This window comes from Phoca vitulina, unplaced genomic scaffold, assembly GCF_004348235.1.
Source record: "Phoca vitulina isolate PV1807 unplaced genomic scaffold, GSC_HSeal_1.0 scaffold69, whole genome shotgun sequence".
Taxonomy (NCBI): domain Eukaryota; kingdom Metazoa; phylum Chordata; class Mammalia; order Carnivora; family Phocidae; genus Phoca; species Phoca vitulina.
This window is the reverse complement of record NW_022589772.1, coordinates 4,908,322-4,930,110: the sequence shown is the minus strand read 5'-3', so window position 1 is coordinate 4,930,110 and position 21,789 is coordinate 4,908,322. Positions and strand designations below refer to the sequence as shown.

The following is a 21,789-nucleotide window of genomic DNA, read 5'->3' as shown; positions in this document are numbered from 1 at the left end:
TCATCCGATTCCTGGGCCCCTGCAACACCCCCCATTGTCCTGGCGGGCCTCCAGGGGCAGGGCACTCAGCCCCGTGCGGGTTGGGAAGCAGCAGCTCCCTTGCAGGGAGAAGGGAGGGAAGGAGGTCAGGGGAAGCTTTTCCTGCAGCAAGTCTACCACGGAGGGCACGGCAGGAGAAAAAGGGAGAAGGAGCGCCGGGAGAGGGAGTGCCTGCGGCCTGAGTAAAGAGAGAAAAATAACTGGAGCAGAGCAGGAGGCAAAGGGGCCTCCATCCCCAGGCGCTGAAGTGGGGGAGTGGGATCGTGGCTACGAAAGGGAAGGGAAGGGGACATCCTGGTCCCGCAGGAGTCTAGTTTCAGGGCGGAAAGGCGGAGACGCGCCGAGCAGAAGGTCATGCCCAGCAAACGCCCCGTGAAGCAAAGCCGGCACAGCAGCTCGGCGCTAGACAGGCTGATTCATTCCCCACGAGCTTGGTGAGGGCCCGCTGAGCGCCTACTATGTGCTCGGTGGACGCAGACGCGCCCGGGGAAACCGGGTCGCGGGAGCTGGAGGCGGCCGGGAAGGCTTCACGGAGGGGGCGAACTGTGTAGACGGCGGCGAAGGAAGGTAGAGGTGCACGCGTGCTGGCTCGAGGAGCGCCCAACGCGAGGCAGGCCGGGGAGGAGGGGAAGGAGGCGGGGACTGAGGCCGGAGGAGGGAGGAGGAGGGAGGCCGGGCGGAGGGACGGCCGGGAGGGAGGGGGGGAGGTGGGAACGGGGGGGGCGGGGGGGGGGGGGGGGGGGGGGAGCGGGGGGGGGGAGGAAGGAGGAAGCGAGCGCGGCCGCTGCAGGGGGAGGAAGACGGGGAGGAGGAGCCGCGCGCGGTGGCGGCGGCGGCGGCGGCGGCGGCGGCAGCTGCGGCCGCCGGGGGAGCCGAGCGCCGGGGCGCGGGGAGCGCGCGGAGCGCGGGAGCCGAGCGGCCGCCGACCCCGGGCCGCGGGCCGAGCTGCGGGTGAGTGGAGCCCCGAGGGGCGCGGCGGCCGGTTCCCGGGCCGGGCGGGAGGCGCGGGCAGATGCGGCGCCGGGGCGGAGGGAGGGGGCCGGCCGAAGCCCAGCCCCCGGCTGGCCCGGCCTCCCGCCCCCCCCCCCCCCCCCCCCCCCCCCCCGGCCTCCCCCCCCCCCCGCCCGCCGCCGGGGGGGGGGGCCCGGGGCCGGCCGGGGGGGGGGGGGGGGGGGGGAGGTGCTGCCCGAGGGCGGGCGTCTGGGGCCGGGGGTGGAGCTGGGGACTCGGGGGTGGACCCGGGGGCGGGCGGCCGGCCCGGGACGGCGCTAAATTGGCCGGAGGGGCCCGTCGGCGGCGAAGTTGCTAGCTGGGGGCAGAGACGGCCACGCGGTTGCAGGAGTAAGAGATCCCCCTGTGGCGAGTGCGTGAGACGAGGAGTCCGGCGTCCCTGCCATCCCCGTCGCCCTCCCCGCCTGCCCGGCCCCTCTAGCTCCTGGCCTCCGCGTGTTCCCTCGCTCTCACCCCCGCCGCTCCCCGGTTGGCTCCCGCGGCACTGCCGGGTCCCCTCGGCCCTCGCCCTGACCCTCCCGGCCTCCGGCTTCCCCTGACCCCTGCCTGCTTCGCCACTGCCCCTGTTCCCCTTTTCTGCCCTCGCTAGTTAGCCCGCCCCGCTTCGTAATTCCCGATGCAATTGCCTCTTTGAGACCTTTTTTTTTTTCTTCCTCTCCTTCCTTTTAGATTGGCCAACGGCTCCTTTCAACCCTGCCTCGTTGGTGGCCACTGGAGAAGCGCGGGGGGCTCCCCAGACAGCCGTGGGGACAAGTTAGAGCCAGCACTTGACCCCGGGCCTCGCGTGTAGCTTCCCTCCCCCCCCCCCCGCCCTAGGTGCCCCGGTGTCCGGGGGGGGGGGTGCGGGTGCGGGTGCGGGGGTGTGCCCTCCGTACACGTCCCAGCACCCGGGCAACCCTCGGGGCTCGTGTTCCATCTCGCTCTCGCTTCCTGCACGGTGGTCGAGGGGAACCACTTGGCATCATGTCCCGGTATAGCTACCAAAGTCTCCTGGACTGGCTCTATGGGGGCGTGGACCCCAGCTTTGCAGGCAATGGGGGCCCCGACTGTGCTGCCTTCCTCCCTTGGCAGCAGCGGCTGCTGGAAAGTGTGGTGGTCCTGACCCTGGCCCTGTTGGAGATCCTGGTGGCCCTGCGGCACATCCTGAGGCAGACGAAGGAGGACGGTAGGGGTGGCCGTGGCTGCCAGCCAGATAAGGTGACCCAGCGGCCAGAGGAAGGCAAGGAGAGCCTGAGCAAGAATCTGCTCTTAGTAGCCCTGTGCCTGACCTTCGGGGTGGAGGTGGGCTTTAAGTTCGCCACCAAGACCGTCATCTACCTGCTCAACCCCTGTCACCTGGTCACCATGATGCATGTGAGTCTGTTGACTTTTTCCCTGGCAGCCTTAGTGATAAGAGTCATTTTGTGTGCTCAGGACACTCGGAAGTGTAGGGCACTTCATCCGGCGGGAAGTGGGACCCTTAAAAATGATTTTCCAAGGGCTCTGCCACCATGTTCCTAGGAACCCACTGGCACTCTGGTGGGCTGTCCCTCCCCCCACCCCCAGCCCTGCCCTGGCCTTTCACAAGCCGGAAGTGCAGCCCCAGCCAGGTGCCCTTTCTGAGTCACATCTGGGGTCCACGGCCTGCCCCCATCCCCTCTGCTGCAGTTAATTTCCCAGAGGCCTGATGACACTCTTTCCTGGAGGTGGTCACATAAGGTTCCTTGTCCCCGCTGTGCTACTTTGGGGAAATACTTTTATGGGTTTCCCTTAATGACTCTTTCATTTGGGACTTTCATGCTTGAGCAAGGTCTGCCTTTGAACTCAGGTGCTGGAGCCAGCACCAAGCTCCTACTAAGTGCGCTCCGAAACAGGCTGACTCGTGAACTTTGGGCGGGTGATCTCTATCCATGGTGAGAGGGTTGTTTATTTTTTGCAGACCTCTCCATCTTCTTGCTCTTACTCTGTTCCCTGTGGTCATGGTCTGGGGTGCTCAGAGAGCTGATTTCTTTACCTCCCATTAGCGGTGCTAAGAAAAACAAATGGGACTGAAAAGGAAAGTTGCCAGATACATAAAAATAATCTGGGTGAGGACCAAGAGTGAGACTGTCTTTCTGTACTCAGCCTGTGTGGAGAGATGTTCTAAAACTATAAAATCATGGAGGAGGAGGAAGAGGAGAAAAGGGAAAAAAAAAAATCTTTTTTAGATTTCAGGCTGTGAGAAACCTGGTGTGTTTTATTCAGGGACAGTTTGGAAACCTGTCATTAGCATCTTTATTGCTTTTATATTTGTAGAAGGTTATTCTCAGGAGACTTGTGACAGCCCGGTGTGGGGCAGGAGGTTGAGATTATTATCTTGGTTTTACAGGCCTGGTGGGGCCCAGGGACGGGAGGTCGCTTGCCTGCAGCCCAAAGATGAATTAGCGTCTGGGTTGGAAAGCTAACCCACCCTCTTTGGGGTTGCAGGCTGTCAGTGGAATGACAGGGCTGTCTCAGGGGAGAAGCCGAGGCTGATCAGCATGGCGCTGCCTACTTGCTCGGTCTGTGTGCTAGGCACTCCTTTGATTGCAGGTTCTTGGCCTCAGTTTCCCAATCTGTAAAATGTGGTCAGTGGCCTCGAGCCCCTTCCCGTCTTTACAGACGTGGCAGGGAGGTGTGGATAGCTGTGGAATAAAGAGGGTGTTCTTGGTCGGGTGGCTGGCACCACCGAGCGGGGCTGGAGGGCAGCATTTTTTTCTTTTTTTAAGAGAGGGCTTCTTGGGATGTGATGCCATTCACAAGAAGCCCAGGGCTCTCCCAGCTAGACCTTCTGGGTAAATTTGAGCCAGTCCTCTTTCTTTCTTTTTTATGAATGGGCTTTTTGTTAATGAGAGGAAACAACGTATCTCAGCCGCTGCTATGTGAGGCTCTTGGGACAGGAGTGCTTTTTTTGGATGGCAGGTGGTGAGGGTCAGAGGGTGCCTCTTCTACAAAGGGGTCTTGAGGCCTCTGGCAGCCACATATCTAGAAGGTCAACAAAGGACTAAATTCAGCCTGACTGGGGCTGCTGCTGGTGTGATGACATCAAACCTGGCAGCACCAGGGTTTTCAGTGGAAAGGTTTTTAGAAGCTTTCAGAAGCCTCTGGAGACGCGGTTCTGGCATTAATTAGTTGTGTGACTTTGAGGAAAAAGACACTTGCTGGGCCTCAGTTTGCCCATCTGCAAAATGACACAGAGCTGCATTCCCAGCTCTGGGCAGTCAGCGTTCTCTGATTCTTTTCTCCTTAAGTAGTGGCCAGGGATGCAACAGAGAGCCATTCTGGAAATGCTTTTGGCCTCCTCATGTGGGAAAAGGGAAACTCGTTTCTTCTTTGCTGAGGTCAGGTGGCCTTGTTCATCTTCTGCTTCCTGTATCTCCCCAGTAAAGTCAGCCTGACCAGGCCACCCTTGGGCACACGTGTAGATGATGATGGCACTTGGGGCTGGCGGCTGCAGAGGGATGGATGCTTGGGCGGGAGGTGAGGGGGCTGTCTAGGGACTGATTCCTGTCACCTGTGCTTTTTCTTTTGTCCTGTGCTTCCCTTAAACTCTGAAGCCCTAGGGCCGAGGCAGAGAACAGAGTCATGTTGAGGAATTCTTGAGCCTGACCAGGGTTATTCTCCTTTGCTCTTTACTCCTGTCACTGCTTTGTGTCATTTAAATAGTCACCTCAGGCCTGCTGCGGGCCCCAGCCTTTGGTCAGTCCCACAGCCCATACCCTGCCTATGGCTCTTCCTGGGAAGCAGGGAAGTATGGATTTTTAAAAGTTGCTGTGAGTCCTTAAAGAAAACTTAACAACAGATGGTTGGAAGCAGTTTTCCGACTTGACTGCGGCAAGGACTAAAGATAGCAAGTCTGGTTAATAATACCTTACGCTTCTCTGGCCCTTTACTGTTTAGAAGGCACTTTCACGGACGTGATCTTGTTTAGGGTCATGATAGGTTAGCTGGGGCCTGGAAAAAGAGACGGTAAAATGGTTCCTGCGGCCGTGTATATTCCAGACAAGCGCTTTGGCAAGTGAACTTGCTGAATGAGGCTGCACGATGGCAGGACATTCTGTGGAGTTCAGAGGTCCTGAAAAGGCAAGGGACACATTGGCTGAAATGAAAGGGACAGCTTAGCAGAAACATTTCTGATGTGTTTCTCTCCACAGGATGACTCAATTTGGGCTTCATAGAAAGGCCTTGTTCCTCAGAGTCCACGTAAGTTTATAACAAGGACAGTATTGCTTTAGGCCAGGAAGTGGAAGAGTTGGAGGGAAATTGGTTAGTCTCCCCATCTCCCATTTTTCAGTCTGTAAAATATTTATTCCCAAGGCCTTTTTAAACAGCCCCTCATCATAGCCATGCTGCTCTTGGGTGACTGCCAGCTTTAGAAGCATAAGGAAGGGCCGTTTTTGTGGCTGAGTTCTGGTCTTGATTAATATTCCTGCTGTCCGGTTTCTTTTTGGTCTCATCTGCTTTCTCGAAGGCCCCGGGACTGTGGGTGATAGCGGTTTGTGTGATCCAAAGGCCAGTGTCTCCCATCTCCGCTTAAGCCAGAGACGTGGGAGGGTTCTCAGGGTCAGCAAGTGCCAAGCAAGAATCACACACCGTTGTTAAGCCCCTTGGTGAATATCAGGGGTGTTTCCCAATTACACCAATAAGTATTTCTTCAAACATGGCTACTTCCTTCGTGTGTATTATTTTGGCAGGTGGGAGTGACAGGGAATGAATTTACACAGCGATTATGCTATTTGCCAGAAATCACCCAGCAACGTCATGGCAGAGGTGGCTTTAACACTGAGCTGCCACTGTGGGAATCGAGGCCTTAGCAGAAAGCGATTCTCGTAGCCACTTAAATCCCCAAGTCTACCACTTCTCAGCAGGAGGGTTAAAAAGCCAGAACTTTGACTGGTTGTATCTGTAAAGACTGGTGTTCTTCAGCTAGTGGCCCTTTATCGCCCTTGCATCCTGCCACCTTGTCTCTGTCCTAGGAATGTAACAGAAAGATCCCATTTTGGATGTCTTTTCGAATTGTCCAATTCCCATTGGCTCTGAATGTGTCCGTGTTGACGTCTCCTGATCAGGCACCAAACTTAGTGGGGCACAACATAAGGCAGGCTGGAAACAAGCTGGATATTTGCCAAATTAACAGTCGATGCCATAGACCCCGGAGCCCCAAGCCACTGGTTTTCAGCAGTAATTCTGAGTGAGCCCCATCCTTTTTTCTTTTTTCTTTTTTCTTTTTTTTTTTTTTAGAGTTGCCTTTGCTGTCGGCGCCCTACCTCCTTTACACTCTATTCAAAGCCTAATTACCACCTAATGTGGCTGGCGTGCTTTTGCTTCACTGTTTGGTTTTCCTACTTCCTCCTTCCTTGCTGAAAGTGGAAGAATGGCACATATTCAAAACGGTCCTGAGCTTTTTGTGACCCCTTTTGGAACGACCTGAATAAACAGTGGTGTGTTCCGTTCGCCCCATGATGGATTTGTTCTAGAGAAGGACCTGATGGATTTGAGAACTAGGCTTTTTGTGAACCCGCCCCCCCCCCAACTTCTTGACTTGAGACCAGCCATACCTCCTCATCCCCATCTGTTGTCTGGAGCACTGATAACGGCTCCTGCTTGGAATTGACATCGGTGGGTAAATGGGTACAATGAGGGATCCTGCCATCTGCTGACAGCTCATCAGATGGACCGTGTCCTTTGTCATCAGTCCAGGGGGACACAAGAGGATGATGTTTATATGGGCCTCAGCAGTGAGGCATGACATTCCTTTTTAGTTTGTTTTATTTCTCTCCCAAGGAAATCTGCAGAGAATTTTTCCATCTTCCATTGTTACAGTCTTTTGGGGGCGTCCATTATAAAGAGAAGTGGTGTGGATTGGTGGATTAAACACCCCACAGACGGCCCTGGGGTTGAACCTTATGATGCCAGTTTTGCTCATGGCTTGCTATGGGAACCTGAGCAAATTATCTCATCTCTTCCTGTCTCCGTCTTCTTGGTGAAACCGGCCATGTAGAGGGGAGAGCATTTTAATCCTCTGAGTAACTACGTGGTCACTTAAACAGAGAAGCCGGGCACAGCTGATCAGATGACCAATATATATATTTTTTTTTTCTTTTTTTTTTTTTTTACCTCAAACTCAGAAACTGACAAGCCTCACCTCTTTTGCACCTTTCTTGATAGCTTTTGGAATTCATTCCTCTAAGCATTTCTGTTGCTTTTCTCTGGCTCCCAGCCCGCCCCTGCATACCCTTTTAGCGTACAGCCTCTGAAACCGGACGCTGTGCCTCCTACCAGTCCACGCCCAGCACCTGCTAATACAACCCGGCACGGTTCCTGCTTTCCAGGACCAGGGCGTCACTGGCTCCTACCCATGGGGTGATCCCCAGGCTCCCTGGGTTTTTGCCCCTTTGCCATAGACGTGCCACCTTCATCATCGGCGTCATCGGATTTGTCGTGCGTGTATGTTCCTCCCCGCTGTAGATCCTCGTGAAGATTTTCTTTCCAGATGACCGGGACCCAAGTCCAGTTATTCCGGTCATTCTGGTAACACCTTTTGTCTTCCTTTCTCAACCCTCCGAACATTCCTCAGACTATTTGGCTGGCTGACATATGCCTCTATATACTCTGAGGCAATTTTATGTTTGGCTTGTTTTTGCATGTTTGTTTGGTCTCCACTGTTCGCGCAAACAAATTTTTCTTTAATGGAAAGGAGTAGTTTTTTTTTTTTTTCCCTTTGTAACTCCCTGCAGAGTTTAATACAATACCGGACGTGTCCATTAGTTGTTTAATGTGTACCTGGATAATGCTGACTGACCGACTGACAGAGCTATCTTTTTTCCTTCCTTTTTTGTTTTGTTTTGTTTTGTTTTGTTTCCCTCCAGTGGTCCTGTCTCTGTTCCCTTGAGGTCTGATGGGCAGGACTCCTGTGTCTCTTGTGCCTGTTAGGAGAATCTCCTGTCTGTTTTTTGAAATAGCCAGAGGAGAGAGGTGGTTTCAGCTCCAGCTCACACAACTTTTTTTGTCGAATTTCCATCACAAAGAGCCAGTTATGAGAGCTACAGCCTGCTCTCTGCCCAAAGTATCTGCTCACTTTCATCCTAGTGAGGAAATTAGGCTGTTGGATTTTGGTCTTAATCCCTTGGCAGACATCTGGACGGGCCTACTTTCTTCTTTTCTTTCCTTAATATCCTATAAATTAAAGAAATGTTATTAGGCTAGTGATTCACTTTCCATCTCTTTCTGGATTTTTCTGTGGGTAGCTCATTGTCATCACGCCTCTTTGAAATACCCTCTGGAGGAAGAGCCAGGTTTGTCAACTTCTCCTGCTCTTTCAGATCTTTTTTTTTTTTTTTTGTACTTTCATATTTTTTTCAGCTTTATTGAGGTATTATTGACAAAGTCGTAAGGTACTTAAAGCGTACAACGTGATGATTTGATGTAGACACATACTGTAAAAAGGGCTCCCCCTCATCGAGTTAACGCATTCATGGTCTTACGTATCTTTTGTTAAATTGAGAACATCTCATCCTAGATGCCCCCTCTTCTGCCAGTGACTGGCAGAGTGGACGTGTAGAGACTATGCGTGGGGAGAGAAGTGATTCTGGAACTTTCTTTGTGAAAGATGCCCTTGGAAACTTGTTATAATGCAGATGCCTGGCTCTCTACGCCACCGAGTCTGAGTAGGTGGAGGGCGAGGATGGGAATCTGCATTTATTACAGGCTCCCTGGTAAGTCTGATGCCGGTGAGCCTTGGAGCCCACGTTGAGAGACATTATCTCGTAGCTAAAGTATTGGGTGGCAAGTTGGTTCAGAAGCTCATCCTGACTGGCGTGAATCTGGATGGCCTGTGGGCGGGGCATTTAGCCCTTGGGCAGCGCCTCAGTGTTTATGTAGGTGGTAAGCATTGTGGCTGCAATTAAAAGTGGAGGGCCCCAGGGGCGCCTGGGTGGCTCAGTCAGTTAAGCGGCTGCCTTCGGCTCAGGTCATGATCCCAGGGTCCTGGGATCGAGCTCCGCGTCGGGCTCCCTGCTCAGCGGGGAGCCTGCTTCTCCCTCTCCCTCTGCCTACTTCTCTGCCTACTTGTGCTTTCTCTCTCTCTGTCAAATAAATAAATAAAATCTTTAAAAAAAAAAAAAAAAAAAAAAAAGTGGAGGGCCCCAAGTTATTGTGAGGTCGATTTTAAGGTAGCTTTAGCATTCCAGTGGCTTGTTTGGTGACTGGAAGTTCTGTCACTGTGAAGTATTTCAGCCAGGCCACCATCACCTTCCAGTCCTTCTATATTCCCTCCCTCCCTCGCAGTCTCTAAGATCTTTGGGAACCAAGGGGAGGAGATATTGACAAATAGTTATTGCTTGCTAACTCTCTGTTTGCAGGACGCCTGTTTTATTTATTTATTTATTTATTTATTTATTTATTTATTTATTTATATTAAAGGGGGGGAGGGTGGGGCAGAGAGAAAATCTCAAATCCCAAGCAGGCTCCACACCCAGTGTGGAGCCCGACACGGGGCTCGATCTCACCACCCTGAGATTGTGACCTGGGCCGAAATAAAGGGTCGGTCGCTTAACCAACCCTGAGCACCCAGGCACTCCAGGACACTTGTTTTAAACGCTCATGGGAATTTATTCATTCTTGCATCCATTCAGGGACTATTTGTCAAATGCCTGTTGTGTGTGATACATTGTGCCAGCCGCTGGAGACTCAAAGATAAATAAGAAACATTCTTTCCCCTCATGTTGCTCAGTTTAGATGAGAAAGGAAGGAGTGCAACTAAATAACAATATTACCAGTACAGTAACAGATTTGAACAAAACACAGAGCACAGAGGGTCTGGGTTTTGTTTGTTTGTTTCTGTGTTTGTTTTTTTTACCTACTGCAATTAAGGAAGGCCTAGAAGAGGTGACATTTGAGCTGGCTCATGAAGAAGACACAGGTGTGTGAGAGCAGAGACTCTTGTTTGTCTTGTTTTCTATTCTAGGGCCTCTAATAGGGCCTGGCTCATGGTAGGTGCTCAGTAAACACGTGGGAATGAATGGCTAGGTGTTTGTTGGGTGTCACAGGAAGGAAGGGAGTTCTAGGCGTAGGAAATGATACATGCAAAGGACAGGAAAGCATCTCGACTGTAACCGGGAGTCATTCGCATGTGATTATCAGGGGCAGATCTCATCTTATTTCTCCCTTGGCAAACCAAATAAAACTCCAGAACTGCTCTGTCCTTTCTGCACCATTGATAAGACTACTGCAGTTGCTCATCGGTGCTCAGTTGGGGACTCATGAGCTGGAGCATTGTGTTCTTTGTGCTGTCCCAAGGAGGGCCTGCACTGTCAAGGACAGACACAAAGAACATTGATGAGAGCGAGCAGGCATTAAATACAGGAAATGAGCTAGCGGGCATCCCACCTGCGACCAGAAGATAATTTTTAGTGGCTCATGGGATGGTTGCTACCCCGACTAGGGTCCACAGCAGAACCAAACTGAAGCAATGTGATGCTATCCTGCTGCCTTTCTCTTTCCTATTCCTCCTGCCCTGCTTCCAGGTCTCTCCCCCAGCCCATCCCATCCAAGCTTGCCCTCTTCCAGAATAATCCAGGTTGCACAACAATCCCTTGTACAGTCCAAAAATGCCCGTTCCGTCAGAGGAGGTGATATCCACAGGGGAATGAAGAAGAAAGCAGTTCCATTGAAGAGATTCATACTGAAGCGTGAATGGCTCATAGACCCAACCGGGAGTGGGGGAGAGGATTTTTCTTTTTTTTTTTAAGATTTTATTTATTTATTAGAGAGAGAGAGATAGCGAGTGCACGAGCAGGAGGAGGAGCAGAGGGAGAGGGAGAAGCAGGCTCCCTGCTGAGCAAGGAGCCTGATGCGGGACTCAATCCCAGGACTGGGGCATCATGACCTGAGCCAAAGGTAGACACTTAACTGGCTGAGCCACCCACGCGCCCCAGGAGAGGATTTTTCAAAATGGCCTCATTACCCCAACCTGATCTCAAACTGGTGGGGTATGTCCTGGTGTTTTCGAGCAGGTGACCTTTCCCATGTTCCTTGCCCGGTTTTTGACCCCCCCTTCCCCAAGAACGGGGGTTGTCTTGCCACCCTACTGGCTGACCCCCCCCCCAGAGGAAGTGTCCCTGCAAGATGCTTGGATGTAGCAGTTCAGTCTGAAGGCTCGGGGAGGACTCCTCCTCTTCTGGGCCTCAGTCCCCTCTGTTTACTTAGCTCCTTCCCAGGGAAAGGGCTGCCAGCTAAACAGGGCATGGCTTGCACATCCGTCAGTGCCTGGTGTGTCAGGGGACCTGGACCCGTTGCCAGCTTGAGATCCTGAAGGGGAGGGTTTGGGGCATCTCTCAGTTGGCCGTGCTTCCTTTCCAGTAGCTGCTGGAGGAAATGCCAGAGGGAGGAAGGTAGGATGAGTCTTGTCCCGGGCCTGGAGGTTCTCAGGGCTGGGAATGGATGGTAGGAACCAGGAGGTTGGAGAGGTTTGGCCTGCTGGGCAAAAATGGTCCAAGCTCTGCCCTGTGGGCAGGTGTTTAGGTGGGTAGAAGAGGGAGAAGCAACATTGTCTGGAGGAGAAAGCAGGAAGCACGAGCCCGTTCTAATTCCGTCCCGATGCCTTCAGTCTCCCCGTCTCTATCACATATCGGTGGTGGTATAAACTCAGGGTGTATTTTGCCTGTGTGTTGAATCGCCTTTGCCAATCGACCAGCTGTGTTTGCAGAAAGACTCTGACTGACTGTGCTCTGGCTGTTGCTAGCCAAGAGACATTTCATTCAGGTGCTGATTAAATAAGGCACAGAGCCAGATTGCACAGTAAGGCCCTTAACTATGGCTCTGGGAGCCCTGGGTAAACACTTATTAGATGTTCTGGGCAGAGCAGTGGCCGAGGCTGCTGGATGTGAGGTGCTTTCTTCAGAAATTGGGTGGAGATGAAGATGGGGGTGAGGAGAGGCTTCTGGAAAGGGTCTTGATCCTCTTGTCCTAGCTGAATCCGATCCGAATTGACACGGAAGGGCTAGACAGGCTTCCTCATTGGCCTTTCCTTGCCACATTCTTGCTGGGACCCTGCAGGTTTGGAGTTGGGGCACAGCAGGGAGCCTGAGGAAGCAGGGCGCCTGAGGAAGCAGGGCGGTAGAGATGCTCCTTTTCCTCATGTAAGTTCAGCCAAGCAGCTCAAGCCTTTGGACCATATTTCCCGGGTTTGCATTTGAGCCGCTTCACCACGTGATGTGAGACGTATTACTTGACTGTGGCGAACCTCAGTTTCGCTCATCTGTAAAATGGGAATAATAGTACCTACCTCCTAGGGTTGTTGTGAGGATTTACCGAAATACATCCAGCATTTCGGGGAAGTTGGTGGCTCATTGTGAGCACGCAATAGATGCCAGCAAGTTTCTCATAGTAGCAGTATTACTACGACGTGTTTCAAGGCAGCTGGGGCATACTGGGTGAGAGCCCAGACTCTAGGGTGCTAAAGGCCCAGGTTCAAATCTTAACTGCCAGCCAACATCAGGCACCCAAGCTCACAGGGGATAAGACCATAAGGATTAGGTACAGGAAGGCAGTTTTAAGAAGCTCCTCTAAGAAAAGCTCTCCTGGCATCTTCGTTTCATGTCGTGGGCAAAAATACTGGTTCCATTATGTTAGCGCCCATGTAATCTCCTTGGGGCAGGGTGGCTTGGCTGCCTGAGGCCTAAGGACAGCTTCCTGGGCAATTTGAAAAGTTACTTGCAATCACCCAGTCCTGGCTGAAGAATTTGGAGGATGGCTTTCCCTGGTAGGAAGCTTGGCTTTCCAGGGACCTCTGGGCTGCTCTTCATCACTGGGCTGACTTCATGGGGCCAACTCTCTTGAGATTGGTAGCCTAGGAAACCAGTGAGTGTTTGATCCTCTTGTAGGGGAGGAGTGGTTTGGCGGGGTGGACAGAGACAGGTGTGTGGGTTTCTTTCTTTTTCTTTTATATTAATTCCTTTAGATTGAGGGGAGTGTAACTTTTTCAAGTGCCACTTGTTACTGGGGTTCGGTAATTATCAGAGGAGAGAGGGCTGCTCCCAGAGCTCCTGGGACGAAGGCGGGTTTAAAGTAGATCAGTGCCTTGCCTTACCTGTCAGCAAATGGACAGGAGAAAAAAAAAAGTAGACAATCATGATAACTCTCCAGGATATGGTTAACCTCTCGCATTTTCAAGACCGGCTAAACTCAGAACTGCCTTTGATCTGGGGGTTAAGCTGCCTTTAAGTGCAGCCTTCCAGGGCCAAGGCCATGGTCATATGACTTCACAGCCTTGGAGTGGGGGGTGGCCCCCCCTTGGACACCCCCCACCTCGAGGCCATTGGAAGGCCTCCGGGCATATTCCCAAGCATTGTTGGTAAATAGGCAGTTTCTTAGCTTTGGAGTTGAGAGAATTGGGAAGGCTAAGGTCATGTTTTCTGTAATAATCCTGGTTCCCTGGCTGGAGCTGGCTTGGAGGGCCTGTCTAAAACAAACAGCAATCTGAAGAAACAGCAGCTCTCAGAAATGGAAGGTCCCTCGTTCCAAGACCTAGGGGAGATGGCAACAAAGGGTCCTCTTCATATCCCCACTTGCTCCTCATCCTCTTGCATTTGTTAAGAGTTTCCTTTTTTAAGTTCCAGGCACTTGAGTGTGTGTGCGTGCCTGTCAGTGCCCTTTATTCTCAGAGCCCTGCAGGAATGTTGCTGAGGGTCATGTGCCTAAGTGCCTTATTATATTCAGCGTTTTTCCACTTGCTCCCCGGGGCTGCCGCGGCTGCTGGCTACAGCGTCGAGTGGGCATTTCTCCCTCCTTCCTGGGCTCCCGGGCCCACAAGGAAGAGCGGGGCGCCCCGAGGAGAGGGGCTGCTTTCACCTTCACGGCACCTCACTGGACTTTCCAGTTCAGCTCTCAGAAGAGCCCTGCAAGCTTAGCACCAAGCCAAGGTCATGTTCCTGTGTTTGCTTGAGAGGTTTCTGGCCGGTGAGGGAAGAGAACGGATTGTCCCCCCACCCCACAGCCCCGGGGCTGTCCTCCCCGGGCGGGGCTCTTTGGGGGTGGGGGGTGGGGTGGGGTTACTGGCTTGGGCCCAGGAGGTCAGGGGTGTCCTTTGGGCCAAGGCTGCAGTGGACTGTTGGAGAAGCATGTGAAGCCTGCCCCGTAGGGCCTCCTGACGCTGCAGGGTGTTTAGACATACCTCACAGCCGGTGGTGCTGTGTTTGCTCAGATGGACACACGTGGAAACCAGGCTGGGATCATCTGCCCAAGTTCCTTACTCCCCGCTTTGGGTCTGAACTGAAAAAACAATTTGCAGAGTACTCTGTGGTCTGCACCTGTTGTTGTTGTCTTTTTTTTTTTTGGTATCTCCCCCGCCTTCCACGGACAGTTCTCAGCGAACTGAGGATTAACCCTGGCCCCTCGCACTTACATTTTCTCTTTACCTTCCCCTTGGGCTTGGGCTCTTGCTCTCTAGTCACAACTGTCCATCACTATGAGGACAGTTGGCGCCTCAGCTCCGGTAGCCGCCCCTCCCCCACCCCCCGCCGCCCGCCCAGACCTTTTAAACACTATATAAATCCCGGACCAGCGTCAAGTGGGCAAAAGAGAGTCAAATTTAGGAGAGAGATCTCCCTGGAATTTTCCATCATCTCTGTACACTCTCTGAAAGTTAATAGCAGTAATAACCCTTGTAACATTTGTGAGCACAGGTTCCTCCCCAGGCAAGGTGCTAAGTGTACCTCATTTGCAGCCTTCTACAAAGGTCAGTTTTGTTTTATCTAATTCTTCCTTTGCCTCGGTTCTAACCGCTTTCCCCTTTGGTTGACGAAAGATAGCGTGTAATGTATTCTAGCAATCCTTCCTTGGGTTTGCCAAAATGGCAGAGCGGGTGCCAAGTCAGAGCCGAAGGAAACCCCAGGGACCCATCAGGTTCACCTCCTCCCTCATTGTTCTGCATGAGCAAGTCGAGATCCAGAGAGGTGAAGCGATTTGTACAAAGTCACCCAGCTGAAGAGAAGCGCAGCCGAGTCTCCCGGACTCCCCCGTTCACTAATGCCCCACACGGCCTCCTTCCACCCCTAACCCATCCAGCACGAAAGGGGCTGGACTTTCGTTCTCGCTCAGCAGTAGAGAAAGAGAAATCTTGTGTTGTTTGAGCAGGACTCAGAAACCTTGGCTAGCAGGGGTGATAAAGGGCAAAGAGGGAAAAGATCAAAGTAATCTGTCAGCTCAGTGGGAGAGGTCGGTAAACAACGAAGAGTCACAGAAGCCAGCCCTGGGCCTCCGTTACAGAATTCATCACTGACTGGCTCATGGAACCTAGCAGTGGCGGCTAGTCAGGGGGAACCTCTGTGCTTCAGTCTTCCTATGAGCCGTGGAGTGTGGTCGTTAAGAATGCAGGCTCTGGAGCCAGACTGGCCAGGTTCAAATCCCAGCTCTGTTGCTTTCCAGCTGTGTCAGGGCTTTGGGCAGGTTCAGCGACATTTCTGGGACTGTTTGTTTGTTTGTTTTTTTCTCTGTAAAATGGGGAGAACTATCTACTTTGTGGGGTTCTTGTGAGAATGAAATGCATGGCTACATGTAAAGTATTTATTTAAATTATTTATTCATTTGAGAGAGAGAGGGAGAGAGAGAGGGAGAAAGCGTGAGCAGGGGGAGGGGCAGAGGGAGATGCAGACTCCCCACTGAGCAGGGAGCCCTACGATGACGACGACGACGACGACGACGATGACGACGAGGAGGGACAGGATCCCAGGACCCCAGGATCATGACCTGAGCTGAAGGCAGACACTTAACCGACTGAGCCACCCAGGCGCGCCTACGTGTAAAGTATTTAGAACAGTGTCTGGTGCGCCGCAAGTGCTTCGTAAGTACGAGTAATGGCTGTTATCACCGTAGGATAGGGATGATTTCTGCCCTTCCTAATTCATAGGGTGAGCATGGGAAGCATGTGAAATAAGGTCTGTGAATCGAACGCGCTCGCTTAATGGGAGGAATTATCTTTTGAGAGCATGCACATTCAAAGGTTTATTCGCACATTGTCCCTAGGATCAGATAACTGATGGATATTTCTTTGGTGATCCAGTAGGCTTATATTTTATAAAAATGCTGAGGCCATCAAGCCACGAGTACTGTGCTTTTCCGCTCCCAGTGTACTCAAGGGTGCTTGAGAGTCGTGCACCTCAAGTAAAGTGGTTTGAGGACTTGAAATGAAAAGCAATTATACTCTTCCCTCAATGCTCCTATCTTAGTTGATGGCACTGCAGGCCGTCCTGAACCCCGGTTAACTCCCTTGAAACTGGGGCGCATTTCCATTCCTCCCTCTTCCTCCCTTCCATCATCACCGTGTCAGAGTGATCTTGGTTCTGTCTTTCATCATCTCTTCCATCTGTCTCTTCCTTCTTTGATTCCTCTGCCCTAATTCATTCGGTTGTTCATCACCATCACCATCGCCATCTGGCTTATTATGGCAGCCTCCTGACTGATTCCTGCTCTGTTTATCCTTTACACTGCTGCTGGAATGATACAGGTAACGCACATGCTGGGTCATGGCACTCCATTGCTCAAAAGCCTTCGAGAGCTCCCTATTACCTTACGTCTTATGCATATTCCTAATGGTGCCCTGAGCTGCCTTTGCCAATCATTCATAGGCATGCTTTTCCAATGAGTCGCCACGTAGGTCCCACATCCTTTTTAGCATAGCATTTTAGGCAGCGACTGTCAATCGTTTGGAGTTGGCACATAGACTAGGGCTGGCAAATAGATAAACTCTTTAGAGAAAGCCTGAACTCCTTATGATGATAGGATTCAGGCTCTCCTGTGGTCTTTCTCTCCAACCTTATCCTCTAGTACATTCTTTTTCCGTGTGTGCCTCTCTGAGTTTATACTCTGTTCATGCCATACCCTCAGCCAGAAATATTCTCTTTTCTCTTCCTGTTGAAATGCTAGTCATCATTCAAGGCTCAGCCCAAACACTGCCTCTTGTGAAGCTCTCTTCAAGCTTCCACCCCAGATTTAGCCGCTTTTGTCTATTTTAGCATTTAATTCTGCCTTGTATTACATAATTGTTTATGTATCTTCCCGTTCCTTAGAGTGTATGTTCCCTGAATGCAAAGCCTGTGTTTTTATGAATTGCTCTATCCCCCACAGCATCTAGTGCCTACTAGACTCCTAATTTGGAAAAAAATCCCTGCGTTTTTCAGATGAGGGAACTGAGGCTTAGAGGAAAAGGGTCATGAGTTCATTCTGGGACTTGTTCAGTTTCCGAGGCTTGAGACCTCGAGGCTGGAATGGCCAGCAGGCAGTTGAGTTGTGGTTAGGGCTAGAAATGTCGATTTAGGAAGCTGTCTGGAGGAGATAAAAGAGAAGACTGAGAACGTCGTGCCAGTCAGGGAAGAGAAGGAAGAGAAGTATTCCGTGGACTGCCTGCTTTGTGGGGCAGAGAGAAGACTCGGCGAAGGAGTCATCCAGGAAGTGGAAGGAGTTTCAGGCAGCAGGAGCAGGTCCCCTGTGCCATGTGACGCCAAGAGGGGGAGACCCGGGAGGCCTTGAGAAAGGGCAGTTGGAATTGGTGAGTACAGGCTGGTCCTGTGGCCAGCCACCCACCCACTTCTAAATAGTCACCTAGAAATGTTGGAGTGGGAGGCGTCGCATACAAGGACATTTATGGCATCAGTGTTGGTAAATAGAGAATGTGGGGAATCAGCCCACCCGTTGCAGAATGGCAAAACTGGCCAGTGGAGTATTGTGCAGCTTTTAAAAGGGAGGCCCAACCTCTGCATTCACTTTGAAAGATGTACATGATATATTGTTAAAAATTAAAAAAAACAAAATAAGTTGTAGGGGCATCTGGCTGGCTCAGTCGGTAGGGCACCGAATGGTGCTTACTCCTGAGTGATTAGGGAAAGGGGGGTACTCTCACTTTTTACTTAATACATTTGTGTCGTGTGGATTCAATGCAAGTACAAATTTCTTGTGCAGTTAAGAAAAAAAAAAAAAGACTTTTTAAAGAAAGAAAGGAGATGACCAGCAGCCTAGGAGAACTGTTTCACTAGAAGAGGTCCAGTGGATGAAGGAAGCCAGCTCACGAGAGAAGATTTGGCAACGTGGAAGACATCATGTGTTTGGGAGGCCGTGCCCGCAGAAGCCTTGCTGCCTGTGGGGCTGGGGCAAGCGAGGCAGGGGGCACGGAGAGATGACCGACCCCTGGAAGGTGGCAGCTACTCCATTGCCAGGAGGTTCAGCTGAAAGGGGGAGGAAGGAGGGGAAAAGAATAGTGGTGAAGTGGCAGAGAGTAGGCAGAGGCTGATTAAGAAGGAATTAAAAAAGCAAACCCCACCACATGGGGGGGGGGGAGGTGGGGAGGGAGAGAGAGATGGGCAAGAGGGAGAGGGAGAGAATGGGACAAGGGTGGGGGTGGAGGTGGGAGTGGGGTCTGGGAGAGACTGGGCGCTGAGCTGCAGAGGGAGTGAGAAGCATCAGTATGGGGCAGGGAGTAGGGCAGTCGAGAAGGGACAAATTAAGTATCAGAGGAGTAGAGAAGCTTCCAAAAAAAAAAAAAAAAGGATGAGATCTCAGGCCAATTAAGCCTCCAGTAAATGGAATGGTTGGGGCATGGACTGGACAAGCTAATTGCCTTCTCTGACTGAGGGTTGATCAAGAAAGCCTCCTTTCGGTTAAGTTTTGGTTGCCAGAAATGTTGCCACGTTGACTGAGTTCTCTTATGGCTCAGAGAACAGTCTGGCGAGTGAGGGAGGTAGAATTCTGGGGCCCCTTGCAGGCCTCGGAGTTAGCTATCTGCTGGACCTGTCACTGGGTTGGGGGCTAGAAGTGGACGCGGAGAAGGTGGAGGGAGACCAGGAGTCCATCCAGTCACTAAGGAAGTCACTTAGGCCATATAGTCACTAAGGAAGCGTTCGAAAAATTCCAGCGCCTGCTCCCTCCACCCCATTCTTATATAATTGTCTGGGCGGGGGCCTGGGCATCAGCCTTTTTTAAAAAGCTCCTCAAGTGATCCCCACGATGGGCAACCCGGGGGAGGCACGGCTAGCGTGGACGGCCGGATGCAATGCATTCGGAAGCTGAAGTGGGTGATCGCTAGTAAAGTGCTCATCCCATTGCATAGTTGCTAGCCTGCTGGGGAGAGATCGCTGGCCGCCCTAAGATTCAGGAGTTCCTTGGTAATAGCTGCTGTACTTACCAGACCTCACAGTGGGCTGGGTTAATTGCCTCGCCCTGACTCATACAGCTTGTAGGACGAGCGCCAGCCCCGGGGCCCCGGCCTTCCCCTTTTCCAGTATAGAGCAGGGCGCCTGGCACCTAGGTGTTTAATCATTGTCACGTGAAGTCACAAGGAGCTTTGTTTTCTTATGCAATGCTTCTTTTTATTAAAAGCCCAGGAATGGGAAAATCTGACCTCTTTGAAAAGTCTGGTGGGAGAGAGGCTGGAGGAGCGCTGCCCGGCATGGGAGAAGCTTTGCTTTGCCAGGCACTTTGCAGCGAACTGGTATCACTCACCATTTATTATGCAATTACTCTGGGCCTCGCATCATATCGGGGACCGTGAGATACACAAGGAATAGCCGATATGGTTTCTGCTCCCCAGGGAGCTTATTATCAAGGCTCATTTATAGTCTTAATTACTGCATTTTTAGGTGGCAGGATCGGTGCAGAACGGTGAGCAGGAAAATGCTGGAGGCCCTTCGGAATGCCTGTAGTTCAAGCCCTCCATTTTGCAGCTAGGGAAAGAAACCCAGCGCGGGAAGCTACTTGCCCAAGGTCACGCTGCTCGGGAATGGCCGCCTCCCTCCGTGCTCCTATTATACTGTTCTACGCATCGTTTGAAGGACAAGGGAACCTAATGGCCCATGTGCAAACTTGAATGGGATTTCCATTTTGTGCTTTATGCTTCCAAGGCTTCCTTACAGTCGAGGGGGGTGGGGGCTCTGACATTGAGTCTTTCCTAAAACCTTGCCTGGGGAGGGCCAGCACCGGTTACCCCTGGAATTCTAGCTCAGGCTCAAGAGGCCTAAAGATGGCCAATTTTCCCTTTACTGAAACAGCCAGTAACTCTATGACTCTATCTAAGCCTTCCCCTCCCACCCTGGGCCCCGTGTCTAATTATGGCACTTTTCTACTCTTTCTACGGGGTTTTCCCAAACTTAGTGTGTTTATGACTTTTCTGCCTCAGTTCTTTTTTTTTTAAGATTTTATTTATTCATTTGTCAGGGGGAGAGAGAGAGAGAGAGAGAGAGCACAAGCAGGGGGAGTGGCAGGCAGAGGGAGAAGCAGGCTCCCCGCTGAGCAAGGAGCCTGATGCGGGACTCGGGTTCATGACCCGAGCCGAAGGCAGATGCTTAACTGACTGAGCTACCCAGGTGTCCCTCTGTTGTTCTTTTTAAGGTAAACCGGTTGTGAAATGTACCTGAGGGGTAGGAGGTGCATGGTTTGATGTGTGCACCTGAGAATCAGTGCAGTGGGGTGGGCTCCCAGTGGTGCCAACATCAGGCTGGTTCTTTTAGCCCTGTTCCCCATCCGTTTCCAAATCAGAAATTCACTTCCAAGTCTGGGGCCTTCTCTGAAAAGTCAGGGGTAGGTAATTCAACATAGAGAGATACTGGGTTGCTCTTCCCAGCACCCTCTCCCAGCACTCACAGGATTAGGGCCGTCCCGTGGGCCAGGCTATAGTAATAGTCACAACTAATATTTATTGGACACTTAACGACGGGCCAGGTACTCTGTGTGATTGATGTTCTTACTGGCACACCTATGTTATGGGTGAGGATAATAAGATTCAGAGAAGTCAAGTGACGTACCTGAGGTAACACAGAAAGTGCCCAAGCTGGTGTGGACACCTAGGTCTGGCTGACTCCCAAGCTGGTGTTAACTAGTACGGTAAGAGAGCCTATCATTTAAAGAGGTTACCAGGTGTGTGTGTGTGTGTGTGTGTGTGTGTGTGTGTGTGTGTGAAGAATGATCTGCCAATTTTCTGCAAACCCATTTAAGAACTAACTAGTGAGAAGAGTCCTGCATGCAGTTCTGTTCCACTGTCGGGCACACTGTGTCAGGACACCTGCCACATCAGGTAAGTGACTTCCCTTCTGTCGAATTCATTCTCCGCATCTGTTAAACAGAGGGTTGGACCAGATACCTGAGCTCCCTTCCAGCTCTGACATTTCGTGACACTTTGGTTCATTTCTCACTTCCTGGCAGACTGGAGAAATCAGAGAACTGAATGAAGGACAAAATACATCATGGAGAGAAATGCAAAAGTGGGGAGAATCGAATGATGCTCCCAGGAGCTTCCTGGATGGATCAATTAACCTCATAAGGCTTTGCCATGCTTAGGCAGTAACACATTGGTTCTGTGTTCCCTTGGGAATTTATGAAGAAATAGTTTCTTTTCAGTTACCCACATTAAAAAGTACTAGCTTTCTTATAGTGGTTATTATTTAATTTCAGGCCTTGTAGTCTCTCAGAGTATTTCTGAAGATCAAATGAAGACTGAATGGTAATAGGGCACTTAAGTATGGGGTGCTCATATTTTATTGCTCTGTTAGAATTACTAGAATTTGTGTTCTATTTTGCAAGAGGGCTTTGGAAGAGAGTGTTTCTAGGAAAGAAGCAATCTAAATAACAGGTTGTATGCAACCCTATCTCCCTTCAGAGTTTAAAAGCAGATAGACAATAACTAGGTCTAGTGCAATTTACCTTTTATCTGTTTTGTTGTTAAAAAAAACCACCTTGTAGTCAAGAACACTTAAGGTTGAT

At 51.4% G+C, this 21,789-nt stretch overlaps 1 protein-coding gene across 7 annotated transcripts in view; it reads left to right on the top strand.

Moving 5' to 3' along the window:
• The first annotated feature begins 509 nt into the window (after window positions 1-509).
• Window positions 510-21,789, top strand: part of TMEM164 (transmembrane protein 164) — a 169,603-nt gene continuing 148,323 nt past the window's right edge. For 3 of the 7 annotated variants that reach the window (XM_032392712.1, XM_032392713.1, XM_032392708.1), the window contains exons 1-2: window positions 1,325-1,402; window positions 1,720-2,403. In XM_032392712.1, coding sequence (XP_032248603.1) covers window positions 2,014-2,403 — 390 coding nt within the window. In that variant the 5' untranslated portion in view covers window positions 1,325-1,402; window positions 1,720-2,013. Of the gene's footprint in view, window positions 607-926; window positions 991-1,296; window positions 1,403-1,719; window positions 2,404-21,789 lie in introns of those variants that run through there. The other 4 variants (XM_032392711.1, XM_032392709.1, XM_032392710.1 and 1 more) reach the window with 4 other exon arrangements.